Below are 15,726 nucleotides of genomic sequence, written 5' to 3' on the forward strand. Positions count from 1 at the left end.
AATATTTTCGGTTCATGATGAAACTGTGGCGGGACTAATTAGACTGTGGCAGGGGAAGTCAGTTGAGTAGGCGGTCACATTTGTGTTCACACTGCTAAAAGAATGTGGACACATGTGGTCCAGACCACTGCTGAATGTGGCCTGAGTGATTGCATCTCAAATGCGTCCTCAATCTGTCTTGGGTACGTTCACACCTGAACTTACAGCTGTCTACTTGTGATGGGATCACCCGAGACGGATGTTAATGCCAGGTCTGAACAGGGGCCATTGACGTTACTAATAACATGAACACTGGTTCTGTTCTAGTCAGGTGTCCCAGACATGACAGTGTGACAGTGAGCCAGCATGTACAATACCAGGAGCCCGAAACTGAAGCAGCAAATGGAATCCAGCCATCATTAATTTTATTATTTACACCTGTGTTTTTCCTATTGAGACACGCCCAGATGTCTTCCATGATGAAAGCCAGTAATGCTGACAAACTTCCATGTTGGAAAGCTTTGAGAGTAATGGTCCAATATAACCTCAGTGAAAGGACCGTTTCAGACACATTTTGTCTAGGCATTTCAAGAACAGATTTCAGATAGTGTCTGTAAAAGTAGCACAATCTGTAGAAACCACTAATTTCTCTCACAGTTAGATAAAACATCATTGTCTCTCATCCATCAATTGTCAGCTCAGTAACAGAAGCATAAAATGCCACAAGAAAAACTTGTATCCTTCCATTTAGAGTGGAAAGTGAAAGAAAAAATCATGTATCAATCAGGTAAAATGTGGGGTTTGTTCCATCTGACACTTCAGCTCCTTTTTCTGGATAAGGAAATAACTACGAGAGGTAAAAAAAAAAAACAACCTCCAAATAAACTGCATATTGAAACTCTGTAGACAGTGACAGTGAGTTGTAGGGACCAGGAAAGTGATATTAATAACCTCTAGGTCATCCTTCCACTTTCAGAATAGGTCGAAACAGCTACGTGATATTGATAATTGTAAAAAATGATCTGTAACTGTGACTCATTCCTTAGTGAGGTTTTGTAATAATGCAGCATCTATGTGACGTCACTAGATCTAAACTTGAAACTTGAACCAATCACGTCTGACAAACAGAAGAATCGACCCAAACGGTTGTGTGTCTAAAACAACTGAGCATAGGGAGGGGTGCTATGTGACGCACACCGCTCAATCACCACCAGACACGCAAACAAACCCACAAACACACACACACACACACACACACACACACACGGCGATGCAGACACTCATAGTGTCTGCATCGCCACTCTTAATGCATCCCAAACACAGGCTATCAGAGCTGCTTCAGTGCCAAAGTGGAGCTGTTTACCAAGGCAATTACAATCCAAATAGAGTTGGAGGTGGTTAGGTAAGGAGTGGGGGTGGGGGGTGGGGGGTGAAGATAGGTACGAGAGGAGCAGAGAGGGTACGGCAGGGAAAATGAGAAAACACTAAGGAAGGCGAGAGTGATCGTTTTCCCCAAAGCAAACGCAGGCATGAGGGGCTGCAGTGATGTGGAAGATTAATTTAGCAATCAGCTGTATTTACTGTTTTATGTCAAAAACAGTATGTGATGGTGTGTGTGCACCTGCAAGTGTGTGACTGCAAAAGTGCGGACCATATGTGATCACTAATCTCACTCCTATAACGCTGCTTTTGAACACAATGTTCCCTATCCGGCAGAGACAAACTCTGTTTGTGTGTGTGGTTGTACAAGAGCACATGAATGTGTGCATGTGTGTGAGTCTGCATGCATGACTTTAAGGATTATCGGATATCTGTGTGTGTGTGTATGTGTGTGTGTGTGTGTGTGTGTGTGTGTGTGTGTGTGTGTGTGTGTGTGTCGCTGCAAGGCTGAGGGAAATCAATACACGTTATGACAGGAAAATGAAAGCGCTGCTCTGGGTTACAACTGAACACAGAGGGAGGGTTGGAACACACACACACACACACACACACACACACACACACACACACACACATCGCCCAGCTGCCTGCTTGTGATGTGGGTTCGGTGAATAGAAGAGGGAGGCATTCCATTAGAGCAACAGACACACACACACACACACACACACACACACACACTTTAGGAATACACACAGCAATGAATTCTCATGTACCGACTACACAGCGGCAACATGCCCTCCGATTAAACAACACAAATACCCGCGCACACGCACGCACGCACGCACGCACGCACGCACACGCACACACACACACACACACACACACACACACACACACACACACACACACACACATACAGAGTTGCCGGACAAAGCCACAGTGGCATTGTGAGATTGGGGTCCCCCTGTGTGACAGAGTGTGAATATAAATAAGGCAAGTCCATTCAGGGCTATGAAAGGGGGTCTGGTGCTGGGACCCTTCAGCCTAGCCAGTCGCTGCCTGGAGGGGGATGGGGAGCCCATCTCGCTCTCTGCCTGCCTGTCAGGCTCCCTTGTGGGGCTGCGATGGAGCTGCATCACTGAGGAGTCTGGAGGAAGCAACCCCCATCATGACCATATGAGAATGAATGAAAGGATACACACATACGCACACATAGTGATGTTAGTTTGTGATTGCTGCAAGAACTAAAAGCAATAGCATGTGTGTGTGTGTGTGTGTGTGTGTGTGTGTGTGTGTGTGTGTGTTCTGAGTTTCATGCCACAGATCCCTGGAGGAGTGAAGGTGATGGTGGGTGATCAGTAGTGCTGAGTAGTGTCAGCGGGGCGAAGGAAACGCTGGATGTGACATGAGGCCAGGAGGGCTGATGGATGAGTCTATGCACACAGACAGACACACACACACACACACACACACACACACACACACACACACACACACACACACACACACACACACACACAAAAATACACAGAGGACCATTTATTAAAGACTGCCAGGGTACAATAGGGCGGCCAGGAAACCAAAACACTGGACCTGGTGTGTGTGCATGTTTGTGTGTGTGGACGCATGCACGAACGTGTGCACATCTGAAGAGAGAGAGTCTCACAGCGGTGTTGGTATCTCACCCTGAGAACAAAGATCCTTCTGTAGTAGTGCTGTGAACCCCTACTTCTATGTGTGCGTAAGTGCATGAGAGAGTGAGGGCCTTGCATGATTCTGTTCTGTCCTTATTTTCTTTCACTCCTGTAAAATCTTGGTTTAATTATAAATTTATTTAGTGGGTGAAAAGAAAAGGATAATTTAACATTTAAAGGATCATTTTGGTCTATACAACTTTGTTCTTTGGGTTTAACTGTCATTGCTGTTAAAAATAATAACATTGTCCTGACTAAGTTCACTGCAGAGTCTTGGGAATACAGCAACATCGACACAACAATGTGCAGATTATTTAAAAGTTTTTTTGAGTTGAAACGCAAAATGTTGATAACGTTTTGGTCATCATTCCAGTGGGTAAAAGTGTCACTGTAGACAACAAGGTAATTGCTCCGTTATCACTAAAAATAAGTTCAACACAAGCAGTTAGGCAATCGTATAGGTTTTAAACCAACACCCAGGTCAGCCTGGCTTATTTGGATAAGAAAAGAAGAAAATTATAAAATCGTAACCCAAACAGTTCATCACTCTTCAAACCTGACCCTTTGCCCTTCCCTCATGAAAAAAAAATGCAAAGCCAATTTTATGAATAAGTTTGTTTACATCCGTGTTTGCCAACTTGCAGCTTTCTACTTCGCTGCCTTTGCAGACATATTGCCAAAGCTCCATTCATAACACCACCAACTGTTGATCAGTGTAGCAATGTGAAAACGGCAGCAGGAATGTGTTATGGCATCACCTGTGTAATATCCTGTGTAAATGTTTTGCACACATACATACTGCAAAAAACATCTCTCCATAGCGCTACTAGTGGTCAGAAACTCAGAAAGTGCATTTTGGCCTCTTGCAGCTTGTTTGAGCAAGAACAGCAGGACATATTGAGCCTAAGATTTACAGTAAATGCACTGAGTACCTTCATTCATTAGAAACTGGAAGAACTAAGAAATACAGTCCTGACAGCAAGTATTTGGACAGTTACTTTTGTTCTTCAGGCTCTGTTTTTCAGCATATTTCATTTTAAATAAAATACTGTATACTCCATTAAAGTGCCAACTCACAACACAACTGCCAACTCAAGCCCTTTCAACACAAAGTGCATTAAGTTTAGGGGTTCAAAAGTAACTTGACACGCTGCTACTAAATGCTCCTTGTGCAGCTGTGTGTTGTTTCAAAGTTAGTTCATGCACACTGTCACACAGTCCAAATACGGTCTGGACTGGTGCAGAAGTTGGACTAAAATCTAAACTTTGCTCGCTTTTGGTTTTTACCTCCACACAAAGTGGATTAGATAGTCTGTTGGCTTGTTTACAACCTGTCTGATTATCTGATGACTCATTCCTTACCCCGGCTGACTTTGTTTTTGCTTTGTTGCCATGTTCCCAGATCTCAGCAATTACTTTAGTGAGTACAGTGTTAGTGGAGAAACCCAAGAAAATAAGAGACAAGTTGTAATAAGTTGTAATTATGCTTTAAAATGGTTTATGTGAATATAAATTTACCTTTTGCACCTCTGTTTGTGTACAGGCATGTAACAGTACCTACGTCTGTGTACAGACCTGGATGCAGACCTGTGTGTGTGCACCTGAGATCTTTGATTGCTCCTTTCTGTCACACTCCCATTTCATTAGCTTTCCAGGACTCTGCTGCTGCATGGTTTAATTTCATTGTGGGAATAGGAGACAGAATGGGACGGGCTACGATCGGACATGTTAATTATAGTCTGACTCGCAGGTCAATTCTCAGGGTCTCCCCAGCGCTCCACGAGAAGAAAAGATAGAAATTTCATTTGAATGATTTTCATTATACCTCTGTCTAATACATAATTTAGTCCCAGTTAAGTCCATGAGTAATGGCCACACATACATGAACACACACCCAAATGTCCCCCTACCTACATGCACGTAGACATACACACACATGCACATACATGCCATCTTCCTTTCCTCCCCCACAGTGTCAACCTTTTTAACCAGGTTAAGATGTTGCCATGGGAACCAAACAGATAACAGACGCAGTGAATCCCCCCCCTCTCTCTCTCTCTCTCTCTGTCTTCTTATCCGTCTTTGTCTCTCAAGTTTGGCTTTGCCACCATAGTTTCACCCTTTCAAAACAAGAGCCCGATCACCTGCCAAGTTGTTTACTACCATCCAAATGTGACGTTTGGACTGGTCGACAGACAGAGAGATAAAGAGTGACCCTAATCGTGGCGTCCTTCTGTGGCGCAATTATCTTCTCACTCTGACATCCATCCCTCCCTCCTTCCCTCCATCTCTCCTCTATCTCTCTCCGTCTCTCCTCCGTCGATCCCTCGCTCCTTTTGCGGTCGAACATAATTTGAGTGCAATTAACTTCCCTTAAAAGCCCCGGCTGCTTTAAACGCTGTGAATTAAAGGGGAGGCAGACGCAGGGAGAACGCGAAAAGAGGTGGGGGAGACAGAAGTGAGGTGAGGGAGACGGAGGCAGTGAAAGAAAAGAGAAGAGGGGGAGGGGGGGGGGCGAGTCGAGGCGGAATGAAAGTCAATGTCACCAACGCTGGGGAGGAGAGAGGTGTGTTTGACCTCACTAACACAGACAGTAAAACACTTCAGCTGGCCCTGTTGCTGGCAGTGAGTTGTCATTGTACTGTACCTTATAAAAGACTGAGGGGCTCTCCAGCTGCTGTCCTGCACTTGGTAAAGGTTGAGTTGCTACAGATTTGTGGAGAGAGAATTTATGCAACCAAAAATTTTATTTAAATGTAAATTCTTACAAAAAAATTGATCCATAATAAAGTAGGCTGATTCATTTAAAATGCATAAACTGTGGAAACTTGAACTTTAAGATAATAACAACTTTTATTATTATATTCAAAGGTTCTATCCACTATGGTGAGATTATACTCACCAAGTTATTTATCAGTATGGCGGATTATTGATTATAGATACTAGCTTATCACAGATAAATCAGTATGAACTAATTCCAGCGCAGAAAATGCCAAATATATATTTGTTTATTTTAATAAAGGAAATTAAAAAGGAGGAAATTCAAATTAAAAAAGGAATACGGGCCAATATGTTTATATAGCTTTTTCAAATTCTCAAATATCAATATTGATATTTGCCTCAAAAATCCAACACTTGTCAGGCTCCACAAGACAAGCAGATGATTTACAGGTTTTAAAGAGCAACTTCACAGTGGCTATATATCTTGTATTTTCTGACCTCCAGTGGTTTAATATCTCAACTTTCTGCAGTGATGTAGATGTGTACTTCAGGGCGTGTCTGTACACTGTGACATCACTGTTGGGTGTGGTCACCAGTGCAATAGAGCTCACTTCTTACAAGCCCCAACCACACCCAATAGTGATAATCAGAGGTAAAACACACTTCAACCTTTCAAGACGAGAGGGCAGTGAAACACTGTTTCAGCCTGGTGTTAAGTTACTCTTTGAACAAATCTTATTCTATTATTATCATAAGGTTTGTTTAAAGGAAACAAAGGTGACACTAACATTATTATTCAAACATGCTGTTCCCAAATCTCAATTAGTGCGTTGAGTACAATGTTTTCACAGCCAGTAGAAATGATAGCCAAAGCCATGAAATTAAGAGTCTGGTCAAAAAAAACTGAATTACCCTTTAAGAAGGCAGAGATTTATCACAAAATCTTTCCTTAAAGTACTGGATAAAGGCATTGCATCTTTTATCTGGAGCAAATCCATCCCAAGGATTAGGAAATCATATCTGGAGAGACAGAAGGCAGATGGGTGCTTGGCATTGCTACACAAACTTGGGTATTGCAATTTTACCACAATAATGGACCAGTATATGAGCTGAGATCGAGCAGGCTTTGTATAATCCGCTGTCTTTAACATCTATGCTCTGCGCACCACTACCTCTTAGCAAGAAAAACCTGACAAACCCCATTGTGATTATTATATGGTCTCAGTTAAGGTCTCACTTCCAGTATAAACATGTGCTGCCTATTATAGCCAGTGCTCTATTCCCACCACCTCTCCTAGACTCTACCTTCCAATTGTGGTTCAGGAAGGGATTAAGATGTGTAAGGGATCTCTATCAAGACAATAATTTCATCCCTTCTGAAAAAAATGACACAACAGTATGGCATTTCACACTCAATGCCAATTTCTACTTCCATTTCTCCAGGTGTGTAATTACATATAATATGGTGTTGGATAGAGGAATTTCTGCAGCAAGGTCTGATAAAACTATAAAGTACAAGTGAAGGAATGGTCTCTGTTTCTTTGAGTCGCATTTTGGAGCAGCGGGCTTAGGACTTTGGGACTGAAATTTCTGACAGCAGTCTGCAGTGTCAAGAATTCATTCAACACTCATATGCATTACACATGGTTTACTGCAGTTTAAGGTAATACATAGACTACACTTCAGCAGAAGCAGATAAGCAAAGATAGATAGATAAGGTCATCAGGATGAAGCCACTCTATGTCGTGTGTTTTGGACCTTCCCAAATCTTGAAACACTCTGGTCGATCCAATCGAACCAATCTTTGAAACACTTTCTGATATCTAAGGAGATACACTCCAGACAAGAATCACATTATTTGGAATAGCTCCTGGACTCCTTGCACTTACAGGTACGCAGTGTGATGCCATAGCCTTTGTGTCATTATTGGCACAACAGGTAGTGTTGAGTCACTGGAAATCTGCCAAACCACCATTACACTGTAAATAGGTTTCAGTGAAGAAACATTTTCAAGTCTGAAAGCCTTTTGTCTCCTACTTTGAACAAAAATTTGCACCTAAACATTAAGTGTAGGTTCCCTGAACCTCTAGACCCACCCTCAGTTTTTTTTCTGTTACTTTGTTTTGTTCTTGTGTGAGTATGTCCATTTATTTGTGCATTGGACTTGGTGTTTTGTGTTGAGCTGTGATTAGTGTCATATTGTGACGAGTGCATGTGTTGGAAAAGTTCAATTAAAAAGATTCCAAAATAAATAAAAGGCAGGGAAAATAGAAAAAAATGAAACAGTTCCCCCAAAGCAAAATTTACTCAATATAGAGAGGTTTTGAAATATAAATGATTTCAAATAAAAAGGTTCAGTCTTTGAATGCGCTGTGCAAATAGGTACACACACACACACCAAATGGGAATGAACATCATGGGTCATTTTACTTTTCCTCCCTTCAGCCTTTCCTTTTCGTTTGTTCCTTCCTTCCATAATCTGCCCCCCCCCCTCTCCTGCTCTCTCAATCTCTCTCTCTCTCTTTCTCTCTGTGAAGGTCATGCAATTGATTTTCCTCTGTCTATTCATTTTTCAAGACTGGCTTTGAAACGTGGGAAGCAGACAAAAGCCACACCGGCTCCTCCCCTTCACTCCATCCCTCTCCTCTCCTCCACCCTCCACCTTCATTCCCTCTCCGCTGCCCCTCGCCCGTCCGAAAACCCTCGGAAAACAGGGAGCGTGGACGAATGCAACCTTCCCCCCACCCTCCTCCCTCCACACTACTCTCCTTCCTCCTTCCACCCCTCTTTTCTCCCTTTATTCCTTCTACATTTGTCCCTTCCCCTCCTCTCCGTCCTCCTCTCCCTTTCAGCTGGATCTCTGACCACATTCCACTAACGGAATTAAAGTCATGCATCATACTTAAAACCCTGCCAATGCATTGTGGGTAGACTTGTTCAAACTTATGTCCAAATTAGCATCGCATTTTCAGCCTTGGCTCTGCTGCGACTGTGTGACCTGCTTGTAAAAATCTCCAAACATTTAATAAAATACACACATATCAGATCCTGACCCGGTGGAAGAAATGTTGAAGATAATTCAGACTCTAATACCGTCCATAGCTGGCATGTGTTGCGATTCACGGTTTGTCAAATGCCTCACAATTTTCCATGACCTTCGCACAGCTACTGCAGGGTTCTATATATTTACAGTTATGGTCCACATTTGTACGAGAAGCAGCATATACCTCGCATCTGTCTCTCTACCACACCTCCAGTTCATGCACAGGACAGCACAGCTACTTGCACACCTACTTTTCTTAAGAGAGGGTTATGTATTATCAAGGCCAAGGAAAGCCTGGAACACTGAGGCAAAACAATTTGCTATGTGTAGAGCACAGTCAAGGCCACAGCTGTGTATAATACGTGCCAGTGTGTGGATATCACTAAGACATTCAGAATGTGCAACACTGGATAGTAGACACTTCAGTAGTTTCTAAGTACCATCAAGAACATGTAACATTGAATATTGAAAACTGTTAGTTTGAATTGTGCAACAAACGTCCCCAATGACAGGACATTTTTTGATAATGGATAATAACCATTTTTTTGAGTAAACTGAATTTTGTCACTTTGTCACTCCCGTATGAAGACACTGATTGCCAAAACCTGCTTGAATTACCATTTAGTACAGAAGTGGGAGACTACTTCAGTCTAGCTATTCTTTTATCATAACATTTATAATACTTGTATGGTTTCCTGTGTTAAGACACTTTTAACAACTGATGCATTGAGAAGTTTGGCATACTTTGTAAAAAAGAAAAACACGTATATATTCCTCAAATTAAAGGGTTATTAAATAGTTTACATTAAATTAAATTAAATAGCAGCAGTATTCTTTATAGTCCCCTAAGCTCTGAAAACACTGGATCCTACATTTCCCATGGTGCAACTGATATCATCTTTTCATCAGAGAATATGTCTGGTAAATGCCATGTCTTTCAAACTTCACACCAACAGTATGTAACTCAGGCTTTCTGTTATAAATCTGTAGTCTCCAATCCCAGCAGCAGATGTTATGCAACTATTTTCAATAGGTGAAAACAATAAACTGACCTTTACGTGTAAAATCAGGGGAGTGCCCCTTTGAGGATTTTGAGAAAAACATTGTTTTGGTGTCAGTGCTTAAACTTACGTACAGCATTGGCACCACTATTGATACTCAGCCCAACTTATTATAATATCAAACCCATTATATCCTAGCAGGACTGTGTGGTGAATATTGTGGTAAGGAAAGCCACACAAGTCACACACAAACATGCCATTAACATCACTGTTTTTTTGGGTTTTTTTGGTCAAATTTTTTCAAATTAGACAAGATCAGGCATGAACACACACACAGACATACACACACACACATACACAAACATGCACACACACATACACAAACACACACCTCTAATTGTACTGTAGCTGCATCATTTCCCCTCAGTAATAGTAGCAATTAGACAGGCTGTATAATTACACTGTCCTCGTTATATAGTTAATTTCTGTAATTACAAATCGCACCAATAGTTTCCTCCCTCTTTGTGTATCATCTATCTCCGTCTCTTTCTCACACACACAAACTCAAACATACATACACATACACACACACACACACACACACACACACACACACACACACACACACACACACACACACACATTCTATTCATACTCACACTAGCCTATGGAAAGTCTTCTTATGAGTATATGCACATGTATGTTTACAGGTTTGTGACGTGTGCACACATACACAGCAGCAGTAATTATGGTCGCTAATAGAGTACTAGATAATTGTCCTGGTCCCAACTGAATTTTTGTGGCGTGTGGTGTCTCTGTGGGTGGGAGTAAGTGGGCAGATCAGACTGCTGAGGATTTGCTTTTGATTGAAAGAGAGATGTGAGTTGAAACGTGGATTTCAGTGGTTTGTATCCACTGACAACATACATCAGCACATTTATCTCTGCTGTGTAATTTTCTTATAGGCGGGAATCATCAGCAGAGAAATTATCCATCACAGGCGTTTTTTATTTCAGTCTGCATAGTTATTAAAAATTTAACAAATTCTTGAAGGTTTAAACAATTATTTCACACCAGAGCCAAGAATTTAAAACTACTAAGGTCATGAGTCCAAGTCTTATTCACCCCAAGAAAAGTTTGACCAGATAGCAACAAAGGTCCTCAAATTTTTATTATTGGGATTGTGATGTTTTATGCAATTATTCACTAATATGTAAATCTAATTACCCAACATAAAGTTCTAAAAACTGTTTCCAGCCGTCTCCAGGCTGCCAGGAAGGAAAATGTGGTGGAAATTAGCAGTATAATTCCTTTCTTTGATTAATCAATAAAATGCAAGTATATTGAATCTAAAGTATACTGGACTCAAAGTTTTTAATGTGAAACCTCAAATTCTCAGAGGAAGCACCTTAGGACATGACTTCAGTGTCCTGTTTCAAACTAATTGTGTGTTCCAACAGAATGCAGAACAAATTGCAGTGATGGCCTTGATTGCATCAATGGAAAGATGCGATTAGACGCAAATTCACCAGGGGCAAAGATGCATCCGCACAAGCTGACAATGTTTCAACCTAAGTGAAAAATTTGCATGTATCCCGAGGCTTCATGTATCTGCTTCATAAACGTACAGAGACGAGAGGAGATAACAGAAAGAACCAGAGTTCCTGGGGTGTTCTGAAAGCAATCACCAGCTGAGCTGAACACAAACACGCATGCATGCACACCCACAGACATGGTTGGTGCGTCCTCATCTAACATACAGTTGGTACATTGGCTGTTTGTGATCAAAGACAAGTGGTCCAGCAGTCAAATCTGTGCAAATGTGCTGAGGTGAAAATTTGCTTGTTTTTCTGTCTGCACACACTTTTAGAACAATTTTTGCATATGGTACACACTGTCTTCAGTTCTAAAAAGGCAGTTTTATAAATGCATCTACTGTAATGCACACTGATGCACACATTTGCTTGGCAGTATTCTTTTACAGTAATCTTTCTTTTTTTTTTTTTTAGGAGTTTCCCTATAGCTCACCTTTACTGCAGTTGCTGTCGCCCTCCAGCAGAGGGCTCCAGGGCGGGTCCCCCTGGCTGGCAAAGGTGCGCATGTGCAGGTAGCTGATGGTCAGCCGGATGACCGAGGCTTTGTCCAGCTGACTGGTGATGGCCCCGGGAAGAGGCAGCATCTTAGCCAGCTCGAAGAACTCGAAATTCTCCTTCCCCCGCCGTGAACGAGCCGCATTGCGAGACTTCTCTTTACGCAGGTTCTGGAGACTGAGAGGGGAGGGCGTGTTATGGGTGGAAAAGACAAGGGGGGTGGGGGTGGGGGGTGGGGTGTAGAGGGAGACAGAGAGGAGTAAAAAAAATGGAAGAAATATATAAATGCAGGGAGGAGAGAAAAGAACAGAGGGGCAGAGAGAATAGTCTGAATCAGCACTGTGTGTAAGATGAAAGAAACTGGTAAGGGGTATCACATAATGGCCACTTACTGACCACCTGTTGATTGATTCATGCTCTGTATAAATGACCTGAGCATCAATCTAGAAAACTCATTTCATAAATACATATGATGGTAATGGCTCCTGCAATTCAAGTGAAACAATCTCCATTCTGACCCATCTCTTGCAGATTGGCCTAGTAATTACAGACAAACTCTCGTCTTCTATCTGGCAGAGCAGAGTCCTAATAATGCCATTTGCTCCAAAATCCATATGTGAATACGCACACACACACACACACACACACACACACACACACACACACACACACAAACTCACACACACACAAACGCACACAATCTCTCGTGGTCTATCTCTCACTTTCCCTCCCTCCCTCCCTCCCTTGCTCTCTCCCTCTCCCTCTCTCTCTCTCATCTGGTCCCGGGCTGGTGAGCTGAAGCCGTGATTGAGGGATCAATAGGAGAGGGAGGGGCAGAGTGACAGAGGGGGGCCGGGGCTCAGGTAGCCTGTCTCTCTGATTGGGTATTGACTCTCTTCAATGAGGCCTGAGTGGTGGAATTATGTTGTCACAGCCACTTCACAATTTGTGTCGGTGCTGCGCTGGAATAAAGTGTGTGTGTGTGTGTGTGTGTGTGTGTGTGTGTGTGAGAGTGAGAGAGAGAGAGTGAGAATGAGAGCTAGAGGAGAAAGAAGAACCAGCCTTTCTCCCTCGTGTCTGTGTTGTTGATTCTCATCAAGACCACAAGTAGTGTGTGTGTGTGTGTGTGTGTGTGTGTGTGTGTGTGTAAGAAAGAACAACAACAAAGAGGACTGCACATAGTGTATGTACATATGTTTATATTTTAATCAGCTGACACAGTTACTATTCTCTAATAATTGAAAATTGTGTGTGTGTGTGTGTGTGTGTGTGTGTTGTGGACTCACAACCCTGCCAGCCTCTGTAACATCTCATTATTATACTGCCTCGACCCCAGCCACCGAGAACAATCAATACACACACATTGATTCTGCTTAGTTTTTATATCCGCCTGTAAATGACTGCCCATTAATAATTCTAGCCAAATTTACTTAATCTCCCAGTAAGGGGAGGGGATTCACTGCTCTGACAGGATTGGCAGGTGAGCAACAAAACAGGTTATATGTAGCACCTTCTGGATTGTGTCTCATTGATAGGAAATTCTTCTTCAGGTTGTCAGTGTGTACAAGGGTGTTAATGCATAGATTTCACCTTGCAGCAATTAATGCATGGGCATGCATCCAGGCTTATACAGTATCAGTGTGCGTGTGTGCGTGTGTGCGTGTGTGTGTGTGTGCGTGTGTGTGTGTGTGTGGTGTCTCACCAGGGCAGGGTGGGAGGCTTGGCCAGTAGTCCTTGTAGGAAATCCCACTCCACACTCACACACTTCCCCTCGCTGACAAACGGCATGGTTGCCATCCTTCTCCCAATCACGTGCCGACGCCGCCTTTAACGAAGGCTCTGATTGGCTGAGGATGTGACAGACTCGGACCTGGATATCAACGTGAGAAAGCAAAGGAGGACCAAAGAGAGAAATAGGATTAATTTAACTCATTTAAAAACGATAGATTTAACACATTTTTGGAAGCCTTTAATTTTTTAATACACAAAAATCACAATTTATTTCTCAACAAAATCCTTTTTTTAAGCCTGAAATGAGCAAGAAGAGTTTCTAAAAAAAATGGATGACTTTTTATCTCCATTTAGCCTTTATCATTTGATAGAATATAATTTGCATGAAAACCCATTTTATGAGAAAGAAAGAAAGAAAGAAAGAAAGAAAGAAAGAAAGAAAGAAAGAAAGAAAGAGAAAGAAAGAAAGAAGTGTTGACGTTGAGAGAAAGCAATTAGGTACTCTATGTACTTCCACACATAAAGGTCAGGGGCCGTTCCCAAGGTAATAGACATAAGACAAAACACTGAGCCTCCTCTGAAGTCACAATTAAGCTGAAAATCACAGATCTTCGAATGTCTCTCCTCATCCCTGAGAGAATATTCAGACTTGTCTGTGACTGGTGTTTAAAGCAAATATCTCTCAATCTCTAATATCTCTATCTATGAAACACATGCTTTCCCCTGTGCCACCTTCTGCTGGTCTCCAGCACTACCCTCCTGTAGTGGAAGGTGCCAATATTCTTCCCTGTCCTCAAACTGAGCCCTGCTCTTCACCCGTTCCCCTCCGCACCCTGCTCCTCCTCCTCCTCCCCTCTGTGCTGTGTTGACATTTAAAGGGCTAGTGTGGCCCCGAGCACCACGGTGTCATGCCCTTGGGCCTCAGATGCCCTCTCTCTCTCTCTTACTGCCTCTCCCTCTCTAACCGTCTCTTTCTTTGGCCTGGCTGGGTCAGCACAATCAAGTCAGTAGAGCTTTGCTGGGGCAGTAGAAAATGGATTATGTCTCGAGTTTGAGCATGGTTATGCTGACCTTGGCTAAGAGGGGTCGGCAGAAGCTGGGCAGGTTTGGCAGATATCATTTCACAAATCTAGGCTAAAACAGCCAACATTAAATGTATGCATGAAAACTTCTTGGAGCAGTTTTAAAGGCAGCGGAGTCAACGAGGGCTTCAACAAAGAGAGAACAGTTGTTGAAAGGGGAGATCGGGTCAGCAACTTACCTTTAGTAGTGTTATTCTGTGTTTAGGCAGTGGTAGTAAAGCAAAGAATTATGTTTTCTATTGGTTACATGCTCCTAGGTCAGTGATAGAAAGATTGGTCTCTATAGAAACTGGGTAAGTGGATATACAATGAATATTTACTTCCCAATATCTCCAGTGTTTATCAGAACATATGCATTAATGGAGATTGAAAAAAGGTGCTCAAAGCGTAATGATCACTAAACAAGACAGAGCTCTAGCAGCTCTGTGAGGCTGTACTTAAGCACATGAACAATGCTAACATGCTTTTGTTTAGCATGTAGCCTATGAAGTCTCTTGTGTTCACCACTTTTGTTTGCTAATCATATGCTAATAGGCACTAAACACAAAGTACAGCTGGGGATGTCACTAGTCTTACAAGTATTTGGTCAGAAAGCAAAGTTTTGACCTGATGTAAAAACAAAAGGAAGAAAAGGTTAAAAAAAAAGAAAAAATTGGGCTTTAATACATGATTTTTACTACATTACTGCACACTATTCATCTAAAGTCTTTATCACAATAAACTGTTTAACCGTTTATGCTGATGAGGATGAATGAAGGCTAATGTTACCTTTTGAGAAAAATACATTAGTACATGAGCAATTACAGCACGATTAATTAAAGTCGCTGGACTGAGTGTTACGTATAAATGGTAGTTGTAGCTCTTTAAAGTTACATCATATGGGCTTCAAATAATTGACTTTAAAATTGAATACCTTATAACAAAGTAAATATAAGTCAGTAAGGAAATGATGAACTTGCTAATTTGACACATCTGGTTAATTTTCCAGCCCCAGATTTAACCTTT

At 42.1% G+C, this 15,726-nt stretch overlaps 1 protein-coding gene across 1 annotated transcript in view; it reads right to left on the bottom strand.

Moving 5' to 3' along the window:
- The window catches only part of npas1 (neuronal PAS domain protein 1), a 28,023-nt gene extending 14,301 nt beyond the window's left edge, over window positions 1-13,722 (bottom strand). Inside the window, exons 1-2 of the mRNA XM_022768614.1 lie at window positions 13,611-13,722; window positions 11,847-12,085 (exon numbers count right to left, since the gene is read on the bottom strand). Of these exons, the coding sequence (XP_022624335.1) occupies window positions 11,847-12,085; window positions 13,611-13,705 (334 nt within the window). The 5' untranslated portion in view covers window positions 13,706-13,722. The remainder of the gene's footprint in view (window positions 1-11,846; window positions 12,086-13,610) is intronic.
- Between the last annotated feature and the right edge of the window lie 2,004 nt (window positions 13,723-15,726).

Source organism: Seriola dumerili, unplaced genomic scaffold, assembly GCF_002260705.1.
Source record: "Seriola dumerili isolate Sdu_G_001 unplaced genomic scaffold, Sdu_1.0 BDQW01001731.1, whole genome shotgun sequence".
NCBI lineage: Eukaryota > Metazoa > Chordata > Actinopteri > Carangiformes > Carangidae > Seriola > Seriola dumerili.